The sequence below is a fragment of the Lupinus angustifolius genome, chromosome LG06 (assembly GCF_001865875.1).
Source record: "Lupinus angustifolius cultivar Tanjil chromosome LG06, LupAngTanjil_v1.0, whole genome shotgun sequence".
NCBI classification, from domain to species: domain Eukaryota; kingdom Viridiplantae; phylum Streptophyta; class Magnoliopsida; order Fabales; family Fabaceae; genus Lupinus; species Lupinus angustifolius.
In genome coordinates, this window is record NC_032014.1 from 7670232 (window position 1) to 7697159 (window position 26928).

Genomic DNA, 26928 nt, shown 5'->3' on the forward strand with positions numbered 1-26928 from the left:
ATTTGTAAAGAGTGAGGAAAGAGAGAAATGTTTTGTATGTTCTCTACCGACATAGGCTCATTTTTATGGTTCCTTAAATTTGAGGTCTTTTAGACCAATATATTATAGTACCTAAATATTTTTAGGAAAATTTTATAATTATATTATATTCATTTGTCATTATTAATTTTTATGGTTCCTTACGTTATCATTACTTTAGACCGACATAGGCTCATTTGTCATTATTAATTTGTATGGTTCCTTACGTTATCATTACTTTAGACCGACATAGGCTCATTTGTCATTATTAATTTTTATGGTTCCTTACGTTATCATTACTTTAATCTCCTCACATTTAAATTTCCCCATCAAAGCAAGGGAGTGTTTCACTTGCTTATCTCTTAATTGTAACTTTATCCCAAATATAGTTGGGAGCACATCTACTGTACCACAAAGTGTGTCATACCATGTGTCACTGCTTGTGATTGGTTGAAAAAATATATTAAAATTAAAATTTTAATAGTTAATTATTTTTCTGACTAATCACAAACAATAACACATGAATGACATACTGTTTTAGGACAGCAGATATCCATCCAACATAGCCTTAACAACACCATAAAACATATGTACAAAAACATGTTTTTTTTTTCATACGAACAAAAATTATTCATAAATGTATCAACACATTAACAAAAATTATATATAAGAAGTATATATGAAATATGTTTCCTAATATACTTAAAATGATTAAGAAATATATTAACACTTTCATAATTAATATTTATATGATGAAAACAAGAAAATCAAAGAACATAATAAGCTGTATGTAGTTTCAATGAAGAAAAACATATATTAATCATCTAAAAGAGAGTGATATTTTAAGATTATAATAAGAAATGTAGGCAAGATTGTTTGTTGCCAAATGAGAAGTAAAATATGTACCCAAAAAAAAAGAAGTAAAATGGGGCCGAAAGAAACTCCCTTCCGAACATCATATCATTGGTTAAATTCACCTCAGGCTTTTAACGAACATGTGTTTGTGCCTATCAGGGCCCATGTTCAGAACCAGGCCCAGTAACGCTTTGTTGCACCCTCCAAAACAAGTTCAATATCCCTCCATTAACCCGACGAAACCAACCTCCGACCCCGAATCTCCGACGACCTGTGCCACCGCTGTCGGAGGAAAATTCTACGACATCTCCGAATGTCAGCTAAGTTTAATGTAACCTTTCCTCTTTTCCTTCTTTTAAGAAACCGTTATTTCAATTCACTCACTCTCGTTACTCTCTCTCACTTCTTACACCTTCGATTCATTCACTCCCATTGCCACACTTCTTCTTCTTCACCCTCTTCTGGGTCTTATTATCTTACTCAGTTTCTCCCTTTTGGGTCCTCAAATTTTAAACCTTTTAGCATAATCAACCCAAGGGAACGTAGAATAGTTGTTGTAGGATTATCCAACATCATGAAGAATGAACAGGGTTTTGTTTTAAAGGCCTTTTCGTTACGTTTTTGTCCTTATTTTCTGGTGAAGATTATGAAGTTATTAGAGTCCCGTGAAGCTGCATTTGCCTTTTTCAAGTTAGCATTAGGTGAAAACTATGATTCTGAGGAGATTGTTCATTTGTGTTGCACTGCAGCACATGTTTTGGCAGCACAGAAGCTTCAATTGCTTACCCAAGATTTGGTTTCTTGGGTTATTGGAAGGGTAGGAGCTAGTAGAAGCAAGGAACTTGTGGAGTTTATGTGGAAGAATCATGCTGCGTATGAGTCTGATTTCTCTGTCTTGAATACCCTTATGAGGGGTTTTTTGAATGTGGGAATGAGTTCTGAGGCATTGGATATTTTGCATAGGATGAGGGTTGTAGGAGTTAGGCCAGGCTTATCTGCAGTTACAATTCTTGTAAGGTTGTTGCTTAGAATTGGTGATTATGGTAGTATGTGGAAGGTGTTTAAAGATATGCTTTGTAAAGGGCCTCGCCCTTCGAATATCACATTTAATATGATGATTTGTGGGTTTTGTAGACAAAATGGGCTTGCCATTGCTGAAAATTTGCTGCATTTGATGCCAAAGTTTGGGTGCTATCCGGATGTTTATACACATAACATTCTTATTCACGCCTACTGCAATAGGGGGAAGACTTCGGTTGCAGTTGATAGGCTAAATTTGATGATAAAAAGCGGCTGTGAACCGAACATTTCCACGTTTAATACCATTGTGCATGCTCTTTGCAGGGAGGGAAATGTGATAGAGGCTCATAAGCTCTTTGATGGGATTCAAGAAATGGGCATCACTCCAAATACTGTGATGTACAATACGCTGATGGATGGATATGTCAAGGCAAGGGATATCGGTCGGGCTAGCATGCTTTATGACGAAATGAAGACAAAAGGCATTTCTCCTGATTGTGTGACTTTTAATATTATGGCTGGTGGGCAGTATAAATATGGACGAAAAGAGGATTGGAACAGGTTTTTAGAAAACTTGACTGTGTCAGGAGATTTTCAAGATTGTTCACTATATGATGTAACAATATCATGGCTGTGTTGGGCTGGCATACTTGATGAGGCCATGAAATTATTACAAGATGTGCTTGAGAAGGGACTAATTCTTAGTGTGGTTGCCTTTAACTCATTAATTGGAGCCTATAGCAGGGCAGGGTTGGAAGAGAAAGCTTTTGAATCCTACCGAATTATGGTTAAATGCGGTTTCACTCCTTCATCATCCACATGTAATTATTTGCTTATGGGTTTGTGTAGGAAAGAGAGGTTGCAAGAAGCCAGGGCACTTTTGTATAGGATGTCAGAGAAGGGATTTCCAATCAACAAAGTGGCTTACACTGTGCTGTTGGATGTATACTTCAAATTGAATGATCTGGATGGGGCACAAAATCTCTGGAATGAAATGAAAGAAAGAGGCATATATCCTGATGCTGTTGCCTTTACAGCCTTAATAGATGGACTTTCAAAAGCAGGTATGGTTGAGGAGGCATATGAAGTGTTCTTAGAAATGACAGCTATAGGTTTTCTTCCTAATAATTTTGCTTACAATTCTTTAATTGGGGGGTTTTGCAACTCTGGTATGATGACTGAAGCATTGAAGTTGGAGAAAGAGATGAGGCTAAAAGGTCTTCTTCCTGACATCTTCACCTATAATATCCTCATTGATGGATTTTGTAGACAGGGAAAAATGAAGTCTGCAGTTGATACATTTCTTGCAATGCACCGGATTGGTTTGATGCCAGATATCTTCACTTTTAACATATTAGTAGGAGGATACTGTAAGGCATTTGACATGGTTAGTGCAGATGAAGTTGTTAATAAAATGTATACATGTGGTTTTGACCCAGATATCACAACTTATAATACACGCATGCATGGTTACCTTGGTATTCGAAAAATGAACAGAGCAGTTATGATTTTGGACGAGCTTGTTTCTTTTGGTATTGTTCCGGACACAGTGACATACAACACTATGATGAGTGGCATTTGTAGTGATATACTGGACCGTGCTATGATTCTTACTGCAAAATTACTTAAGATGGGTTTTATTCCAAATGTGACTACAACCAATATATTGTTGTCTCACTTTTGCAAGCAGGGGATGCCAGAGAAGGCCTTACTATGGGGTCAAAAGTTAAGGGAGATCTGCTATGGTTTTGATGAAATCTCCTATAGAATACTGGACCAAGCTTACCATTTGATGCAGACTGATATTGAACTTGTGACTGTGAGAGCAACATATGAAAAGAGTATTTTTTTGGATTTCCTGATGTACATTACATTTGACTATGTTTCAAGAAATAAACCTCATAAAATAGAGAATGATAATAGTCTAAAGTTGATTGAAAGCCGGTTTGTTGCTTTGTGAACTTGGTATGTTTCAACCTTTTAGTCCGTGAAATCTACCAAGGTTGTCTAATCATGATTATGAAAACAACTAGTAGCAATCATTGGCTACTTGACCAGTACATGAAATAAGTTGCTACAGAAACATTATCGGTCTGTTGGAAAAGAAGGGAGGATTTATACCTTCTTTCTGTGGTGAATATCATTGTTCATTACTACAAATCTGGAGTTCATTTATGTGTATTTCTCCACGAAGGATAATAGCAGCTATCCTTTTAAAGGGCTGCATGGGAAGCATGGTTTGCTTCTGTGATTTTGAGGCTTCGAGGATATTATCAGTCTGAAATGTAATTGATTGTGAAGTGCAGGTACATATAAAAATTGTTGGTTTCAGTGATCTTGTTATTTGTGTTTGATAGGAAAATACTAGCATGAAACTTGATGTTCAGTCACTGTAAACGAAATAAGAAACTGTTAAGTTTGGATTGCCTCTTTTGGAGTAATTTAGCTGGGAAACTGAGTTCTGTCAGCCTGAAACTGCATCTTTTCTAGAATTATTAGCATGTTGAAAATTGGCTAGTGAGACAGGATAATATATCCTCAACAATTTTGTATTGTCTCAAAAAAGGTTTTTTCTACCCTTTACATTTGTCTCCTCTTAATTGATCTCAAATCCAAAATTGAATGTTGTGTATGCAAAAAGTGGAGTATCTTAATAGAAGTAAAAGATATGGATCATAATTATGTTTGGCTATGGCTTTCTGAATTTCAGAATTACGAAGACAAGGTGACTGAGCAAAATGGGGGCTGTTTGACAAGCTTGAATAAAAAATGAGTGGAAGAGGAGAAAACAGCAATGATGGAAACAAGATAAATAAGGATGTCAAAGTGGAAGAAATAACTAAAACAGGTAGTTTCTTAATCTTGTATGTGCACTGTTTGCCTTTTTATCCTCTGCATAAGAAATTACAGGGTATATGATTTTACATCTTCCAGTCTTGAAGTTTAAATCAGAGTAAAAAAAAACTGGCCTAGTACCGGATGAATTTGTCTTTTTATTTGAATTTATCTATAATCTATGTTTATCTTGTTAGTCATTTTTATGTTGTTATTATCTTATCGTTTGTATTGACTTTTGCTAATAAGTTATTTGAACTGACTCATACTTGAGTTTGGTCAATCTTTATCATTCCAAACTTCTACACCGATTAGATGCATAAGCTTGGTCCAAACAAGCAATAGTCCTGAAGGACTTATCTCAGTAATATTGAAGGAAGAAGAAAGAAAGAAAAGAAGGAAATATTAATTTACTTTTCTTTTTATTACAGATTTCATCTTCACAAAGTAAATAGAGGAAGCTAGCCATCTTTTGCAGTGAAGGGAAACAGTAAAATTATTTTTATAAAGTTTTGGAGTCAAGCAAGTATTGCTGAAAGTGGTGACCACAATTTGAATATGGTCACAGCATATCCTTTTCTTTAATCTCTTAAGGCTTAAAGAGACATATTTGACTCTTCCTTAATCTGTTTCTCAGTCTTTGTTCAGATACGGGAAGAGATGTGCTCCCTGATCACTGTAGTTATGTATTACTGTAAAATCCCATGCAACAGAAATATATTTTGCTAATTGAATTGAGCCAACTCAAATTTGTGCTGCGCATGCTGGGGCCTATTAAGTGTTCAAGTGTTATTTTATACATATCTTATAAATTCAAAGCGTATGAAAAGTTAACCCGATTTGTTTTAATTCAATAAATATAACATTTTAGTTTGATATTTTTATAAATAATAGTTATATAGGTCAAAATTTAAAATGATAAATGATATAAAATTATTGTGAGTGATGATGACAAATTTAGCTGTAGAGAGATAATAGCTTCAGGGTAGGTGCATAATAATTTTTAAGCAAAAACGCATTTTGTGTTCATTAACTTAATTGTTTGTTTCATTTTGGCCTCTTATTTTTATCTCATTTCAGTCTTATTATTGTCTTTTAAGTAAATTATATTAAGTTTTAATGAAATTATATAAATCATCTCTTCATTTTTTATACTTACAAAAAACTTCTGATTTTTATACATACATTATATTGATTATCCTCCAATGAAAAACAAGGGTGATTTTTTACCAAAAAAATGAGTGATAAGTGTAATTAAGTTAAATAAAATATGGTTTTTTGTAAAAATAAATATTAATAGTATACGAGTCAATACATTTCCTTATTTTTTATTCATTACAATATAGTACAAGATTGATTTAAACAATATCTCCTTAGAATTATTGATGCATTTTATAATGAACCAAAAATGATGAAAATATATTGATTGATATATTATTTGGATTTGTCTCCACTAAATATTATATTTTATTTAACTTAATTATAATTATTATATTTTTTGTTTCAAAAATCACATATATTTCTCATTCAAGGGTAGTTAGTATAATTATATATAAAAGTAAGGGTTTTTGTAAATGTAAAAAATGGAAGGGTGGTTTATATAATTTCATTAAAACATAGGGAGTGACAATATAATTTACTCTTATGTTTTTGTTAGTCCCTTTGACTAAAACTTTTGGTAGAAAAATATGTTATGGCATTTTTATTCTTTCTATTTGTTTGTTTTCACACAGGTATCATCATACTGAAAGTAATCATGTCCGAGTCAGGAATATCCACAAGTATATGGTATATGAGGTTAACTCTCCAAACGATTTATTCTTTCTATTTAAAATAAAATAAAAATTTTATCATTAAAAATAAAAAGTAAAAACAAGTACTCACCTAAAGATTGACAAAATGGCATCATTTCATCTACCCGTCCCTATCTCCTACCCAGCAATGATGACATCATTTTTGTACATTAAATGGGTGACATTACTAAAATATTTAATGGATTGAGCAACATGAATTTAATGAGACAATAATAAGGGCCAGAAAAAAAGACCAACAATTAAAAAATGGAGGGATTCATTTACTCCAAAAGGTTATCTATTAAATTTAATCGGTATAAATAATTAAACTTTCCGATTGTACTAAGTGATTTCATTTATAATTATTAACTTATTATTATTGTTTTATCATTATTAACTCAATATTATTGTATAACCACTATTAACTTTGAAATTTACTGACCATGTTTTGAATCAATATTATTTTTTGATGGTGATTTATTATATATCAATGTTGACTAACCTATATTATTGCTTATACTGAGACCAATTTCACCAATTAATAAAATTTAAGAGTAAGTGGGAAGAAAAAATATTCGTTATAATTAATTACAAAATAGATAAAGATTTGAGGGGCTTTCTACAATTTTAAGAACGTATGTGTGCACTAAGAGTAAGTTTAAAAAACTTACTTTACATCCTAATCATCAATTCTAAGAAAATCCAATGATTTTAATTAATAAGTAGATCTAAACCATTATATTTCTATAGAATTGATAGATAGGATGAGGAGTAAGTTTTAAAACTTACTTTTGGAATAAGTGGAACTCCACTCTTTTATATATATATATATATATATATATATGAAATCAAATAATAAATACCTAAATATACAAAACATTAAAATATTAAATTTAAAATTTAATAAAGAAAGAAAGTTTTAAACACAATTTAAAAAATCTTTAATGTAGACGTGTGCCAATACTTTCTCAAAAAAATTAAAATTTTTTGACTTAACTTAATATTAATGTATTATTCACTTTTAACTCCGAAATTTACTTATCATGTTCCGAATCAATTTTATATTTTAATGACGGTTTCTTCTAAATATCAACAAGTGCTAATCTACATTGTTACATTGCTAATATTATAAGTGTGATTGTAATGATTTTCTTGTTGGCTACTAACAATTTAATAATATATTTATATATTAATGAATTTTATCAATTAATAAAATTTAAGGGGTAATAATTAGAAATAAAAAATAATTCGTTGCCATTACATTCAAAATGCATAAAGTTTTGAATAGCTTTCTACATTTTCCCTATATCCAATAATAAATACCTAGATAAGCAAATCTCCAAAACATTAAATTTAAAATTTAATAATATATATACACAAAAATAATGCCGACTCACAATATATATTATATTAAAATATTAAACTTAAAATTTAATAATGAAATGAAAGTTTTTAAAACAATTAAAAAATGTTTAATATATGCTTTTGCCAACAGTTTCTCAAATGCTGACTCACAATATATATTATATTACTATATATAATATTTTCAATGAATATAGTTTATATTTAATACATGTAAAAATAATATGTGTTTTTAAAATATACATATATAATAAATTTTTGAATTTAATGCATTTACAAAATATTTCTTTTGTTTAATCTAAGCCCCTTCTCTCTTCTATATATAAGGTCCTCACCATCATGTTCCACAAAATACAAGAAACAAATAGAGCAATTAGAAACCTTTACTCCTAAGAACCAATTGAAAAGGAAAGCAACATGTTCAACCCTTTGGTTACATGTGCTATACTAGTGACCTTGACAACATATATGGTCATGGTCCCTGTCCAATGTGAACAAAATACTTTCCCTCAAACCACAACTGTGTCTGTTACAAATGATTTGGGTAATGGCATTATTCTCTTTCTCCATTGTAAATCAAGGGATGATGATCTTGGTGTCCATTCTGTAGCCAATGGACAAGCACAAACATGGTCTTTTAGATTAAATATTATTGGTAGTACTCTATTCTTTTGCAGGATTAATTGGAACAATGTGGAAAAGAGCGTTGAAATATATAATGCTGCACAAGATGATGCACAATGCTTATCACAGTGCCGGCGAAGTATTAGACAGGATGGAATCTACTATTATTGGCAGTTCAAAGATTATTGGTATAAGAAATATTCATGGTAAAATGCCAGACTAATTGGCTTCATCAGCATGTGAAAGATAAATAAATTAATAATAAGATGTAGTAGTATTTTATATATGAATAAGATTATCCTTTGTTTCATCACATATCGTTTTTTATTTTGCCATTTCCTTTGTTTACGTTCACCATTTATTATAATTATTTTATGTTTGTCCAAAGAGTAATGTTATATTTTCATATTAAATTTTCGTACTAATCTTCATATTTATAAGAAAGTGACATATGTCACATATAAAATAATCACTAATAAATAAAGTCACATATGAATCAATTAGTTCTTTGAAAGGTGCGATTGAGATCACATATCTTAATATTTGATATCAAATTGTATACCAGTCATACTAAAAAGTGCCAACTAATTAAAAAATAATCATAAAAATAGAAAATAATTTTTTTTGTTACTTATCATATGTGATCGCCTTGAAACATGTAGACGGATTTTTTTTAGATATATGATCATTGTTCACGCTTCATAATCAATTATTTTATTTAGGCGCATGCTTATTTTTTCAATAAATTTCTCGTCCTAGATAATAAATTCCACACCTTTATTTTACAAATATGATTCTATAAACAATGTGAGAAAAGAGAAGTGTGGGTTTTCCTCCGTTTTTCTCTGCATTCCTCCCAAAATGTGTAAAAGAAAAGGAAGCACATAAATAAATTATTCTTTGAAGCCCGAAAGTTTTATTCACTGCAATATGATATTTAGGTCTTAAGCTTCCATTTAAATGTGTCAAATATTTACCATTAAAAAAATTATCCTATTTAATTAATTTAAGAAAATCAAATTTAATAATATTAGACATGTGACACCTATCCTTTAAGAGTTTTATGTGAGTATTGGTAAATTTGAGATAAATATGAGGATTCATCACCATTAAGATAAAAGTATCATGTTTAATCCATCTAAAATGTTAATTCGATCAAATTTGAAATCATAGCTATTAACTTACATGTTGGGATTTAGAGTAATTTCTTCTAGTAAGGATGAGTCTTTTAGACCAAGCTGAATTATGCTCATAATAAATGATATAATTTTTTGGATATGTTTTTGAGTTAAATTTTAGAAGGAAATGAATGTTAAATGAAAGTTTTATAGTCTTCTTACAAATATTTTCATGACTCCCAAGTATTCTTATTATTTTTCTTCCATTTCAAAATTCAACTTGCAAACCTTTTATTTTAAATCACGTGACAGCGGACCAACCTCACTTGTTATGTTAAATCTTACTAATGCCCTTGTTATTGCATGTTATATATTTTGAGTCAAATCTTCACATGTTGTATTTATCTAATCTATTATCCGGCATGACTTTCTTCTTTTGTCATTGCGCCTATCAGTTTATTCTCAATTTTTAATTTTCCTTTGGTTTGATTCTCCTAGGAGAGGGTGAGTCTCGATGCAATTGTAAGGTTGATTCCTTGTGAACTGGAGATTATGAATTTCAAATTTTCATTATTATTGTTGTTTTTGCTTCATTACTATTGCAACGGGATAACACATAAGACATGATCAACAAATCTCTATTCTTATTTATATGCATCAATCCACAAGGTAGTCATGCATTGTGTTTTAATTCTTTTATTGCTATGTATGCGTGCTTTGCAAGGCTATTCCTATGAGCAAGTTACAATTTTTTTTACTGACTGAAGTGTCTCTTTACAGATGGGAAATCCTTGGGAAATTTTGAGAAATGATATCTCTTATCCAGTTATGTGCTACGGAGAAATTATTTTAGGGCCAAATGGAACTAAACAGTGGATTGGAGGAGAAAATATATCAGTTGTTGCTTATGATGTTCTAATACCTGGATACAAAACTTTTAAACATCAATACATTATTGAATTCAATTTTTGAAACAAATTTCTTAAATGAGTCTAGAATTTTAATTTCAACTCCAAAACTAATTTTAGAAAGTCTAAAAATTATGTTTATTTTTAAAGTATAATTAGACCAAACTTTTTGAGGAATATAATTTTTGGAAGTCAATTTTCGAATGAACTCTATAGTTATTCTAAACATTTTAAAAATTTATCTTATACTAATTTTATTAGTTTTCACTAAATAATTATGAAAAGCCATTAAAATTAACATATCATGGTATATCTAATTAATTTTCCAATTGATCGATCTTACCACATTTACATGTCAATCCTTTTCTTGGAAAGAAAAGAGTGTCAAAGTTTTCAACTTTCCAACGGCAAACTAGAAAGAAATCAACCTTTTATTATGATTATGAATTATACTAAAGTTTTAATAAATAATTCTCCATAATTATCACAAGGAGGATATTATTATTATTTAATCTTAAGTTATTAACTTTAACAGATTTTGTACACTTTTTACTAATATGATGTCATTTTAAAAAAAAATGCTTTTAATTGTTCTAACTATCATTTTAGGACATTCAGTTATATTATTTTATATTATTTCAAATGTAAGTGATTCGTCAAGTTTTCACCATTATATATACTAGCGTGTTGATATATGCTCTTGTGTCTGTCAACCTGCTTTCCTATTGCATATAATGTATAATTTATATGCTATAAATATCAAATATAATAATTTATGTTAGATATTATAATTTGGTGTTGAACATGTTTGATTGAGGTAATTATTCAATTCTATTATTTAAAAATTGAACATTCAAATAATTGAATCACTTATATTTATCTTTATATGTCATTTTCCTTTATGAAATTATACATTCACCTTAGATATATATATATATATATATATATATATATATATATATATATATATATATATATATATATATATATATATATAAATAGTGGAATTATATATTTATATTTGTATCTGATTGGTTATACCGGATATATGGTTTATTGAATGTGTTTAATAGAAATTGATTAAATATCTCTATTAAGCAATGATCTTATTGAATCTGTTTTATAATTTAGTATAGAATTATATGTTTTTTACGGTCCTAATCAATTAAGTATTGTATAGATAAATTAAAATATATCAATTAAAAATAAACATAAAAACAAATTAAAATTTTAAATCTCATTTCACTTAGAAAAGTTATTATATGAAACAAAATTAGTTGATCTAACTGATTATCATTCATTGATCATGCATTAATGAGATATTTAATCAATTTCCTCTTTACCCCATATCAATGGTACATATAAAAAGGAAGGGTTGGTAGTGATATTATTATTATTTAATCTTAAGTTATTAACTTTAACAGATTTTGTACACTTTTTACTAATATGATGTCATTTTAAAAAAAAATGCTTTTAATTGTTCTAACTATCATTTTAGGACATTCAGTTATATTATTTTATATTATTTCAAATGTAAGTGATTCGTCAAGTTTTCACCATTATATATACTAGCGTGTTGATATATGCTCTTGTGTCTGTCAACCTGCTTTCCTATTGCATATAATGTATAATTTATATGCTATAAATATCAAATATAATAATTTATATCATTCATTGATCATGCATTAATGAGATATTTAATCAATTTCCTCTTTACCCCATATCAATGGTACATATAAAAAGGAAGGGTTGGTAGTCTATAATAGTAACTCATAGTCTTTTAGTTTTCCAACCATATATATAATAATTAACAATCATGCACAATTTAAATTTCATTGAAACATAAAATAGTAATTAAAACATGAGATTTAAAAGGAGCTCATATTATTTCTCTTACAAATAATGGTTGTTTCCGTACCAACAAATATATACATAGTTTGACTTTATAACTTACTATATAGAATTATATATGCTTCATGATAGTAGTTATCTTTCAATTGATTATGTATATTTTTTAAATCCATCAAATATAGTAAAACATATGAATGAATAAATTGAGTAAATTGGGATGGTTTGATATGGAAACAACCATCTATAAAAACAATATTGAGTAAATTGTAAGAGATTAGTATACTTTTATCACATTTTTCATAACATGATCTTTTGGTGATAACTCATATTTCAAATAAGTTATGTACCCAAAAAATATTCCAAATAAGTTAAATTACCAATTATTTTTCCAAATCATATATGTTATTTGGTTACCACATACAAATATGATCATCTTTACTTTGCATAGAAGACGCAAAGATAAATAGCAAGCATGCAAGAGTTATATTAAAAACTAAAATAATAAATATCATTCGATAAGATGAAATTATAAAATTTACCACTCTTAAATGTAGATAAATTAATTAGCAATTAAGTTATTAAAGATTGCAAAGTTCTAATTAGCATCAATGTGTGTTAGTAAAGATTCCATTGGAACCAATTATAAAGAAGTCAGTTGACTCACCGGACTTGTGAACTTTTGAAGTGGCCCCCAACAACAACAAAACCAATTAAATATTTTCTTTGTTATACCACCAATTACAACACCAAAATGGAATACCAATGCATCATCCGTGTTGATTGAAACATCCTTCTCTTTTGATTCAAGGAGTATTATTCCAACAACTCCACTTCCTGGATGAACAACACATTTTAATAATTAACCAATGTAACAACATAACTTCATTAACATAAAGTACAGAATGAAAGAGAATGGTGAATATTTATTTATTGTATTCACTCATGTAATATATTGTATTACCATGAAATGTAGTTATTGTTAAGTTTCTTTTTTGAAAAAAAAAGAAATACCTGAAAATTAGAAGAGGAAGATAATGGAGAATAAAAATGGGAAATGATAGTAGTGGATAATATTATATTTTTGCAGCGCCTTTGGTGCATTGCTTTGTCTTTTTAGAAAATACCATCCTAAATTAATGTAGTGGAAAGAACAATAACTAAAGATGTGTTATACTTTCAAAATATATAATTTAGGCAACAATTTTTTTGAATGGGGTAGTTTTTGAAAGAGTAACTAACGTGTAGTTTTTTTTAAGTTAATTCAAATGAGAGGTTTTAAATGGTTCTAAAAAAATATAGTTAAAAAGTAATAAAAATGATAATTTTTGAAAACTAAGTAATAATGTTTTTTTTGTTTCCCACAGGTATCCTTGCACTGGAGGCAATCCTGTCCAAGCCGGGAACATCCACAAGTAAGTGGGGCTAACTCTCCCAACGAGCATTTTTTCCATCCACAAGACTCAAACCCGAGTTCTGTGGATGAAAAAAATGATCGTTAGGAGAGTTAGCTCCACTTACATGTGGATGTGAATGAAGGGAACATTGTTTATATAGTTTATTGGTAGAAAATAGAAAATAGTGAGGGTAAAATAGAGAACTATAAATTACACCATGAATAGTTAGATATTATGTTTTTGCTTTATAAGTAGTATAGATATATATAAATGTTTCACAAAAATTTGTAAGTATACAATTTGAGTAAATATAAGAATATGTAATATTTAGTCAAATTTATTTAAAAGAGACATAATGCATTATACTAAATCAACAACTCGATCCAGGTAGGTTGAGTTCATAACTTGATCATGCTCTTGAGCAAGCAATCTTTGATGATGACGAAGCCCTCGATCAATAAAAATGAGGATGATCACGATATAGTAAGCACATCAGAGATTAAAATATATCATGAAGTTTCAGCTGTTTCCAAAGTCAGAGATTAAAGTTAGTCTCAAAGCTCCTCCTTCACGGAGACAACAAAATGGTGGTGGAAACAATATTGAACAACCTACTTTGGATCAAATCTCCTATGCTTTAGTTGATCTAGTTATACTTCTAGGTGTAAGTGGTTGCATGGGAGGTACTAAGCTTGTACTATCAGGAGCATATCTTCTGTCCCAATATGTATATAATTTCGTGTTTTATTTCATTCTTATTGGTCAAAAATGTAAAATTAATATATATTTAATTCATTTTATTATTCTGACCAATGAGAAACAATGAGTGAATGAAGTAATACAAAGTTTGAAACATAAAAAGTAACCCCTTCACTATTAGAGCAGGCTATGGACTTTGACATAGAGAACTTAAGATTATATTTCCAAATCAAAAATAGAAGCTTACAATTCTCTCTCATTCTTAGGATGAATCATATATCAGATTTCTTATTTCTCTACCAGTATTATTTTCTATTTCAAGTGGCACTTGTTAAGTTTCTATTATTTTTCATTTCTTTAACTATTAAAATATTCCACTCATTTAATATTATTTATTAATTGCTTGCCTTGATAATAAAAAAATAGAGTAGTGAAAATATTAATAGGGGAAAATGATAAAAGTTTCAAAAAAAATTATTAAATATTTTTTAAAAAGAATTATCATTTAAAAAAATACTATCTTATTAAAAAATATTTTTAAAGTTGTATAAAAATTAAAGCATACGATAACCAAAAATAAATTAAAGCATATGAGGCGTTGGGCCAGGGCCCATGTTTCGCATGACCGTTACACACAAAACTCTATATATTGTTGTTGTACGTTGAAACACATACATGATACATTGTTGTTGTTGGAGAGAGTGAGAGACAGAGAGAGTGAGAGACAGAGACAGAGAGAGTTGAGAATTTGTGGCATTTCATCTCTCTCAATTTTATCTCTTCCTTCAGCAACAGAGGCAATTCAATTTCTTCGTTTCTTACTCTATTTTTCTATTTCTTCCATTTCCTCGTTTTTTGTTTGAACATTTCAATTCTTTTTACTATTTGATTTCACCAAAGTGTCAAGCAAATCAAAACCCTAAAATCTTGAAACAATTATTCAAGAATGTTTATTCTTGGTGGATTAAGAGTGTGAGTAAGCACTCTTGGTGGAACAGAGAGAGATAATACATTTTTCTTCTGGCTTGACAATTCAACAATGTTTATTCTTCGAAGACCAAGAATTTAGCCGATGATGATTCTTTATATTTCCTAGACACGTTAATATTGCGAGAGAAAGTTTGCACAAGATTGAGGACCTCAAATATAAATAAGTATCCATCAAAGTTTCACTCTCTGTTGTGCTTTTCTTGCTTTTTTGACCTTAAATTATATGGTTGAAATTTGAATTCATATAGAATGTGTAACTTGTAAGTGCTACATGTTTCTGAGTTCCCTTTCTTTCTAGATTTTCAATCTTATTGGATAGAGCTAACATTCTCAGTTATTCAAGAATTTCATTCTTGGTGGATTGAAAGAAATGCTGATAATTGGAAATGTGGCTGTGAGGTGTGCTCATTCAAAGAAATATTTTCTTTGTATATTTTCTCATGTTTTAACATCATCTGGAACTAAGTAACTTCTATTAGATGCATGCTAGACTTTCTCAAATATCAGATTCTGTGAACAGAATTATACAGAACATGACCAGCAATTTGATTAGCATAGTATTAATTTTGTTCATCACTTACTTGACATATATGTGGTTATTGTTGTGTATTTTCAGATGTCAATAAATTTGTATGAACATTTCTTTCAGAAATAACCTAACATCAAGAGAGACCATTTTGCTATATTAAAGTAATTGAACCTAACTCCATCTCAAAAGGCAAAAGCTACTAGCTGTTGGGGAAGACTGCTCCAAGGGCGGCAAAATAAATGATTCTTTACTTATATACATAACCAATAGGAGACATTAATACTTAGCATAATGTCAGATTTGAAGTCCCCCATTGGTTCAAATGAAGAAGAGTACATATATGAGAAGACCAATTGACTCATTGTTTTGAAGTTTTGGTTCATTATGTGGTAATGAATTACAAATATGTAGTTGTTTTATTCTTTTTTTTTTGACGTGAACATTTGTCTAATATAACAAACAATGTCTATGAAAATTGAACATTTATGCAAATTAGTTCTGGACTACCAATTTATGAGTCCTCGAAACTCTTTAGTGCTGCTATTTCAAACTCTCTATAGCTACTAGAGTTTTCAATGCATATACAATCCTTTATAGTCAGAAGTCAATACACTGTCTATTCCTATAACCTTGTTTGTGCCTGCTCATGAATTTTGACTTGGAAAATCATCTAAATTTGTGCTTTGTTTCATAACATCTGGAATATTCTTTCCCATTTGCATAGACTAAATAGTTTCATTTCTATTACTTGTAGTGAAGCTGAATCTCAAATTTGTTTTTGCAAAAGTTGCCCTGTAACTAAAACTTATTTAAATTCATGTAAGTTGCTTTTATTATAAATTGCAGATTATATCGTAGAGCGGTGAAAACTAATTGCTTGTTTTGTTACAGAATTTAAGTTTAAACATTGACACAACACAAATATTTTTGATGTTTTTGCATTTGTTGATATGTGATTGTGGTTACTAACCAATACGAATATGGTAGGAGTGCAATATTGTATCCATTTTATGTTAAATGGGTACACTGTGAGCACTGCCATTATATGGTAATTACTTTCCTTCCATGTAGATGCAGATGAAGATGTAAAAATAATCGCCTTCAGTTAATAATGCATCAAAATGTGGTTTGTTTGGCATGGTTCCTCCAGTTAATAATGCATCAAAAAGTGGGTTGTTTGGCAAGGTTTCCTCCTAAGTCCTAACTCTTATAAATGCATGGTATTACTTCATTGAATTTATTACTTGTAATTGGCTAGGTTTTTTCTTCTTGTACCATGCAAATTTCAGCATTGGACTGTTGCTGCTTTGCTAAAGCACAAACTTGATTGTGGTGATTCTGTCATGCTTGTGAAATGTTATTTGAATTTCGATTGCAAGATAATATAGGTGTACAAAATTTAGAAAATGGTGCGGAAACTGAAAAAAGACTTTTTATACCACACATGAAACTATTTTGTCTGTGGCTGTCCAAAAGCTTCTGAGTGGCACCAAATGTGGAATTGGCCTTATGCAGATATTTCCATAAATATCAGAGTGAAGCAACTTATACTTTAATCCCATTTTAATCCCTATTGAGATTAATATTTGGTTGTTGTTTGTATATAAATCATGCAGTCAAAATTGAGAATAATTTTCAAATTGTGAGTTGATAAAGATGTAATGTGTTCAATCTAAAGCATTTTTTGCCTATCTAAAAGTAAGTTTCTTTTTGCCTTCATAGCATCCTATTCCTTGACCCTCCTGATGATAAATGAATGTAAAAATTTGTGGATCAAACTTCCATTATGCTTTCACAATTTGCAGGCAAGGAGCAGATGCATCTGAGCCTGTTGCTCAGTCTGCCTAATTTAAGCTGATGCTATCCATTCATGGAGGAAACTTTCAGTAATTAATGTGAGACTAAGGCTAATAGGAAGAAGGTAAAAGTAAGCTGATTTATGATGACTCATTCTTTGTATCGTGTTCTTCTGACCATCTTGCTTGTACTATTTGCTGGCACATGCTCATGTTATTGGTATAAATAACTGTATGACTCACATTACCAGAAATATATGTCCAAAGTTTTCTTTAATCTGTCAATATTCCCAATATTTTGCATTTGCATGCTTGGAATTAATCAAGAAATTAATTGGATTTTAAACATTTCACATTCCACATTCATTAGCTGATTAAAGGAAATTTTATAATGGAATTATCAAATCTTAACTAGTCTTGGATTGAAAATCTTAGAAAGTACACTTTCAATAGGAAGAGGTTTTTTAAAGAGCACTGATACAATCATTATTTTTCATATCATCAGTTTTAAATAGAATGTGTTCTCTAGTTATGGAAAGATTCATTGTGATGTTGTGATCAAAGTAGAAATGTATGATCCAAATACTAATAACTACTGAATTTGAATAGTTTTTTGTATGCCATAAACACTCTTAGTGTGTAACATATATTAGCTGCCATTTTTTATTTTCCAAATACAGTTTTGTTACTTGATTTTTGTCTCAGGTAGACTGGACACCAGAGCTGCACAAAAATATTGTGAAGGCATTGGAACAACTTGGCATCGATCGAGAATATGTTATCTGCTATTCCTTCAAGAATATTGGAACTAATGAAAGTAGAAGGCTTGACAAGGCATAATGTAGCAAGCCACCTTCAGGTCATTATGCACCTTGGTGATTCTAGTTACTTTTAGTCCCAAAAATGGATGCTTATCATTAACTTGGTCCCTGTATGTAAGAAAAAAAATTCAATTTAGTCCCTATACATACATCATTTTCAATTTGCTCCTTGCTGTTTGTTGTTGTTAAAATACAGTCTGTTGGAGTTATGCTCACTTATTATTCCTAGTGGTTCATCAAATCATTGTTCATTGGTTCTTGACTTATGTAGGGATTTAATAGTTATTTTAATATTCCCCATGATTCATTGGAACACTATTGGCAAGTGACAATAATTTGGGAACAGTTTCAACATTATGGTAAAGTTGAGATTTGGATGCTTAAGTTCAAGGATGCTCTGGAGGTGATTAGTTTCTACTACCATAACTGCTTGCAGATCTTTGCTTTTATATTATTGTTAGAAATCTGTCTTGTTGGAAGATGATAGATATTATTGTTAAAACTTAAAACCACACTCAAGTCACTGAGATTTATGTGATTGATCGCAGGGATATGATGTCAAAACCACAATAACCCATTTTTGAGTATCAATCTTCATCAGCATTTTCCATCTGCATAATAAAAAGAGTATGCCATGATGTCAGACATGTGAATTTTCTGAAAATTGGTTGTTTGTATAACTTGTGGTTTATGCCACGAGTATGCCACGATGTCACACATGTGAATTTTGTGAAAATTGGTTGTTTGTATAACCTTGAATATGAACAGTTATTTCAGAAAGTTTCTTTTGTAAAGGGATGTTCTTCATGATTTAATAAGCAGATTGTAAGTCATTCTTTATATGTTTACATTTATCATTCTTTAAATGTTAAGTTTAATGAGATTTTATAATCTATCAACCTTCAATACTGAACTTTTCACTAAGCTATTTTCAATTGGATCTACTTAACTATCATTCTAATGCATGTTTCCTTTTATGAAATTGCAATACCAGCAGTGCAATGACTACTGAGCCACTTCAAATCTCATAATATATTTTTTCCTACCAGAAATGTGTATGTGAAAATCTGCTGTAATAGGCGACCAAAGTCCATGAATACTTTTTCCTCCCAGGAGAATTGGTTATGAAGCAAGGAGGTGTAGCTGGTAAGTTCTGTGGTAACCTATTGGTTTGTTAACGTGTGTTATTGCCGTTTTTTGCAGTTGATTAAATGTTATTACTCTTATATTAAACTGATGTATGAGCATCTTCAATGTTACTTTCTATTTAAGTGTAGGTCTAACTTCATCATAGAAGCTAGCTCATACGGGTAGGTAGGTTGTCCATCAAAAATGTTCTCTACTCTTATATTAAACCAATATGTGAGTGTTTTGCCTATTGAGTTCACTTCTTTGCATCTTATTTATAGGAAACAATTGACTCCTCTAGTGTCTACTATTTGGACATGGCATACAAGTTTCTCTGTAGGAAACAAATGACATTGGGTTAAGATTTAAGGCAACAAGTGAGAAATATGATCACTGACCTATATATATGTTCTGAGTGAACTATACCTCACTCAAAGCATTTTTTCATAGAAGATGAAGATTATGTAAGAAAATGCTATGTTGAAAAAAAGATAAGAAAACATGAACCAGGATTATTTCACTTCTAACTGTGATGCTTTTATATTTGAGGAATATGCATACATGTTCCTCTCTAGGTGCCATCAAAACACTATATCCCATATCTAAACATTTTTTTACTGTTTTTATTGTTGTCTACAGCAGAGATAATGCAGGAAGATGGTGATACAGAGGAGATAATTACATTGCGAACCTACAGTTTCTTTGGCGAGGTTTCCTTCCTTTGCAATATGCCTCAAACTTCAATGGTTCGAGCTCATGAGTTTTGCAAGGTTTTGCGTCTTGATAAGCTATTTTTTATAGACATACTGAAGCTATATTTTCTGTTTGTTTGTTCTTTACTTTCTTTTTGATTGGTTTTGTCCATAATTTTCACGTGCTTTCAATCTTCTGATCTTTGATTTGGTTTGCGATATTTTTTTTCCCGAGGTCGATCTTGTTCTTTAAGTTTAGACCGCTTCACATTAACATTGCTGAATCCTTCTTGTTCTTGTTTAAGTTTTAATTTTATGCCTCATAATATTAATTTTATCTTCCTTCCTTTATTTATTTATTTGTTGTAGTTCACATTTTGAATAGGATTTGCCTTAATCTGAGCCGAATTATTTTGTTAAATTTCCTTATTTTCCCAGTGAGGGTTTTCACTCCCCTTTTCCGGATTTGAACCGATGGTGACATGGAAAACCTCACCATGTTAAAGATTGAATCTTTTTCAGACCCCCACTTTAATTTAACAACAATGTCTGTATATTGTTTTGACTTTAATTCAGTGCACCAGTAGCACCTGAAAGAAGCTATTGTGTTGCTGAAGATTTGAAGATCTTGCATTTCTTATGTCTATATCTTAGATTGGTTTTGTTATTATAGTTTTGGAGGTTGGTATTTATGATATAACAATATTGGTGCTGAATTTTGGCCTTCCTTATCTTTTGTCTATCATTCCGAAGTTGAAAGGTCAGTTTCTGGTTAATGTGAATTCCATTGTAAGTTACTTGCTATCTGAAAACTAACTAATTTAAGTACGTACCTAGGATGTGAGGCTGACACATCAAAGTTTCTTTCCTTTTACTTCAAAGCAATTTATATGTACCTATGGATAAGAGATCCTCATCCTCCTTTAACCGGCCATATGCTTTATAAAAAGGAAACATGTCAGACAAGTAACTAGTGTAAGAAATACAAGCTGTTGGTTGATGTTTGACATGTATTTAAAATTCTTTATAATATTGTTTTGTTTGACTGTTCTATTTACTGAATAATGTTGATATTGCTTTTATGTTATCATAATAGTGAAGTAATTATTCCTACAAAATTGAAAATATTATTTATAGTGACAAAATTTAGCATGTTTTAATCTTTTAAATTCCATTTTAATAGTGCTTGGTCTTTTCTACACTCCATTTTTTCTCTGTAGATGCATCATGTCGGCTTTGTTGACGCTGAAAACATGAATCTCACATTTGGAAAAAGATTACTGGAGGTATCCAAAGGATGCAACTCTTAAGGATGTTAATCACTTTGCTTTGGTGAGTATCAATTTTGTCAACTATTAAATATTAAACTCTCAATTATCTATTTACCTTCTTTATTAGTCAAATACTGTATCATGAATCTCACATGATACAATATATATATTAAATATTGAACTCTCAATTATCTATATACCTTCTTTATTAGTCAACTATAATGCCTTTTAAAGAAAAAGTCAGAAATAAATCTTTAGAACATTTCTATGAGATGAAAAAAAGTTTTCTTATTATGTGTGTCTATGATATTGTCTAAGCTTCAAGTACCTAAACTCAAACTCAAACTATACCTAAACTCATTTTTATTTCCCAAGCCCAACAAAGCTTCAAGTACTTGATTTAACTTATTTAGTGTCTTAATACACCTGTATTTATCTATATCTATCTTTAATTTTATTTTCCTTCAAGTAAAATTCAATTTTAAATTAAAAGATGATTACTGTATACGATTGTATGTGAAGTTAATGCATACTCAATCTCTTTTTTTTCACCGAAAGTATTATGAGTGATATTTGATTACAAAATATTCATGAAACATTACTTAACATTTCTTGAGTCTAACAACATTAATTTCAAGGATAAATTTTTTGTAAAAACAACAAAAAGATGTATATGAAATTAATTTTTTGTAAAAACAACAAAAAGATGTATATGAAATTATGAGTGAAATTAATTTTTGTAAAGACATTGATCACTTTGTGCTTATATTGAGAGGCAGCCAGCTAGAAGTTGCATCCAATTACAAGGGTACAAATATAATATAGGTTCTCTCAATCTTTTCTTTTTACTTGGGAGTTCATATTCTGTATTTCTAATTTATATTTTGTTTAAAGTTACTAGTAATGAACAATTTAACATGTTATTTAAATATATCTTAATTTAAGCTGATGCTTCTTTAATTTTAAGAATTTGTGAAGCTTAACCTTTATATTTAAGAAAATAACTTATATATGTTCGTTTAAGTGAGAGGTTAGAAGAAAGTTAGTTACGCAGATAGTTATAAGAAAGTTATATATGGGTAGTTAAAACTTTTAGGAAAGAGGTGTTTATTTTCTCAACTCTCAGTTAACAACTATTTTGATTTTGTGTAATATTAGTCATCTTTTCTTGGATCTTGATTCCCAAGGGCTCATTCAAAGAAATACTTTCTTTGTATATTATCTCATGTTTTAACATCATCTAGAACTAAGTAACTTCTATTAGATGCATGCTAGACTTTCTCAAATATCAGATTCTGAAACAGAATTATACAGAACATGACCAGCAATTTGATTAGCATAGTCTTAATTTTGTTCATCACTTACCTGACATATATGTGGTTATTTATTGTTGTGTATTTTCAGATGTCAATAAATTTGTATGAACATTTCTTTCAGAAATAACCTATAATATGAAGAGAGATCATTGTGCTATATTAAAGTAATTGAACCTAACTCCTATTAGATGCATGCTAGACTTTCTCAAATATCAGATTCTGAAACAGAATTATACAGAACATGACCAGCAATTTGATTAGCATAGTCTTAATTTTGTTCATCACTTACCTGACATATATGTGGTTATTTATTGTTGTGTATTTTCAGATGTCAATAAATTTGTATGAACATTTCTTTCAGAAATAACCTATAACATGAAGAGAGATCATTGTGCTATATTAAAGTAATTGAACCTAACTCCATCCCAAAAGGCAAAAGCTATAGCTGATGGGGAAGACTGCCCGAATGGCAAAATAAATGGTTCTTTACTTATATACTCAAGCAATAGGAGACATTAATACTTAACATAATGTCGGAATTGAAGTCCCCCATTGGTTCAAATGAAGAAGAGTACATATATGAGAAGACCAATCGACTCATTGTTTTGAAGTTTTGGTTCATTATGTGGTAATGCATTACAAATATGTAGTTGAATATTCTTTTCTTTTTTTGACGTGAATGTTTGATAGGAAAGAAATTTGACATTGGGTTAAGATTTAAGGCAACAGGAGGAGCCTCTAATTTGAGTTCACTTCTTTGCACCTTATTTATTGAAGACAATTGACCCTAAGATAAGTAAGAATAGAGCAAAGAAGCTGCTGGGGCAACCTTCCAAGAATCAATTGTCCTTAGATAAGTAAGGTATGAGCAATGAGAATCATTAATGAGCAATGAGAATCATTAATGAGCAATGAGAATCATTTGTCCCTAAGAACTAATACAATCATTGCTATATGTATAGAAAAACATCTATTCTTAGTGAAGGCAAATGAAATCTTGATTAGAAATTTCAAATGATACCCTTGAAATTTGAGATTAGTTCAGTCCTGCACTAGTTTAGTTTTTAACTTCTTTCTTTGCAGTTTGAGGTAGAGAGGAGTTTGGACACCAAGATGTGTTGAAATTTGCACGGAAGCTTTCTACATTTAACACCCTTGAAGCATTAGGCCTAGAAATTCAATGATTTCTCAATGCAAGCTTCTTGCTCTGAGGTATATCAATTAGTATTAGAATCATGTTACTTCGTGCGATAATTTTCTTGCAAATGCATTGGCTGTAACAGAAAGGAGAAAGTACATTGGAGAAAGTAACAGAAATGTTGTGTTTCAAGCCATCTAGTTTGTGTTCCTTAAAAGGAGAGAGTGAGGTTAATATGAATCATCAAATGGCCAATATTGCTTCTCATATAGAAACTTGACCATAAGATTTACACCCAAGTAAGATTTTTTCTTCTTCTTTTGATTCTTATGCTAGTAACTTCCATTAAGATTAATTCACTCAAGTATAATATTGCCGTTATGTTATTTACTTAGTTAACAATTATTCTGGTCAAACCTTTCTCAGCTTCTATGTAGATTTATGCTGTAGTATGGGAAGGGAATAATTATATTTGGTGCATTTATTTCTTTATTTTTATTTCTTTTTGTGGTGCATTTATACATGGGTAAAATTGAAAGCACCATTAGTCTGAGACAAGTAGAAAAAAACTGTAAACTTATACTGTAGTAATTAAGTTTAAAAGGGTTGGTTACTAATGTAAACAGTTCTATAACTTACTTTGTATAACACAAATTACATGTACTTTAATTATTAAAACTATGTGTGTAGAAAAGTGTTAAGGGTAGATGTACATAATATTTGGATTGGATTAGATCGAATATTATGTAAAAAACCAAATCAGAGCGAACCGCAAATTAATTATTTGTTTAGATCTTATTGTTGTCCGGTTTTACTATTTTCAGAAATTCTGTCTTGTTGGAAGTTGATAGGCGTATGTGATAATCGATATTGATATTGATATTGATATTTGCATTGTTTATTATGATGTGGTTTCAGTTGTTCTATTCATTAGGTGTTACAGTTTTATAGATATGGTTTATTAGACATTTTTGGGACTAGGGTTTAGGATTCAGGCTCTGGCTCTTCTATACCTATTAAGGCTTTGCTAACTCTATTCCCTCTGATGTTGACTTAACAAATGGTCCAAGTACGACTTATTCAATTGTGCCTTTGACTTAAATTTTTTATTTACTTTTTATTTTATTTACATTTTGTTAGATTCTATATGTCTTCTAGACTAGAATACAGTACAAACTGCAAGTATTATGTTTTACCTATGAATCATTCCAACTTTTGTTGCGTGTTTGCCCAGCCTTGTATTCAGCAACATGGTAGTTCCAGCCTTGTATTCAGCAACTATGTTTTTGTATCCTATATCAACTAAATGCATGATTGGTTTTCTGGATCTGTACTCAAAATTGCTTTTCTGCCAAAACTTATATCTGCAATATTTCAAATATAATATATCCTAAACACTAGACAGGTTAAGTCAGACATGCATTATATAATATTTTGGGCTGTCTGGATTCTTGTTTTATTATCACGAGGATAAGTGTTGCTTTCTTAATTGAAACTAGCTATTTGGAGCACCCAAATGGAAAAGTAGCTCGAGCCTCCCATTCTTCGTTCGTGGCATTTATGTCTGGCGAAGGAATCTGAAAAGAATGATAGTGTCATTGAAGGAGCAACTTGTTTTCCATTCTATGCAAAGATCCTTTTAGTAGTATTTGGTTCTACTAATGATCATAATCCTTATTCTGAGACTTATATTTCGAATACATATTCATTCTTTTATGCAATTTAACTAGCGAGATATCCTGAAATTACTCCTTTTAAGGGTATGGCTCATAGGAATTGTCCAACATCTTCCTGCTGGAGGCCCTGCCACTTTTTATTGCAATCACAGAGTCTGGAAATGAATCCTCTCGAGTACTGGAGAGACAGGTTATTGTCTTTGCTTTGCATTCAAGGACAAAAGTATCATGTACTTCGATCCTGACTGTAATATTGTTTCTAAACTTCATTTTACAAGCCTCTTATTTACTTTTTAGGTCTTGCCCGTCATGATGAAACTGTTGGCACATATGATTACTATGTCGCCACAGTATGCACAAAACATGGTTCTTAATGAATGTTATATTCACTTCACAGGTGGGTGATTATGATGTTGCAGTCATTATCTTACCTTTGTAAAACGTCTACCCACCAAAATGGAGCCTCGAAAAAAAACTAAAACTAAAGATAATTTGACTTTACCCAGTATTGCAGACCCATTAAGCAGTGGTATACTAACTTCACTACTTCAAAAGATTCAAGTTCAGGATTTTTGTTTTTTTTTGGTGTACTATATCCAGTTTTCTCCTTTCTGGTGTCCTTAGCTAATGCACTTGTTACTGCATGTTATATATTTTGAGAAATTCTTCAATTGTTGCGTTTATCTCATCTACTATCTGGCATGACTTTCTTTTTTTGTCAATGTGATATCAGTCTGTTCTCAATTTTTTATTTTCCTTTAGTTTGATTCCCCAAGGAGAGGTGAGTCTTGATGCAATGATAAGGTTGATTCCTTGTGAGTCATGAATTCAAATCCCGAAAACTATATCTCCTCTTGCAGCTGCCTCATGTCTTGGGCTGCTTCTGATTCTCCATGAATATTTTCCTCCATGAGTATTTTCCTTCTTATTAAAGCAATGAAAACTACTTTGACTCACTTCCACTTTTTCCACTTTCAACTTCCTTTATTAGCATAAAGGGGAATGAAGATAGGCAAAAGGGAGAACATGTTTATGAAACCACATATTTAAAGTGCATTATACCCATTCCAGAAAGCAGCTAGGCTTACCTTTTT

General features: G+C 30.4%; 1 protein-coding gene across 1 annotated transcript; it reads left to right on the forward strand.

Moving 5' to 3' along the window:
- Positions 1100–4653, forward strand: LOC109349477 (pentatricopeptide repeat-containing protein At1g63330-like). Its single transcript, XM_019590293.1, has 2 exons — positions 1100–4199; positions 4604–4653. Exon 1 carries the CDS (start codon positions 1187–1189, stop codon positions 3851–3853), a length of 2667 nt encoding a protein of 888 aa, XP_019445838.1. The 5' UTR covers positions 1100–1186; the 3' UTR covers positions 3854–4199; positions 4604–4653.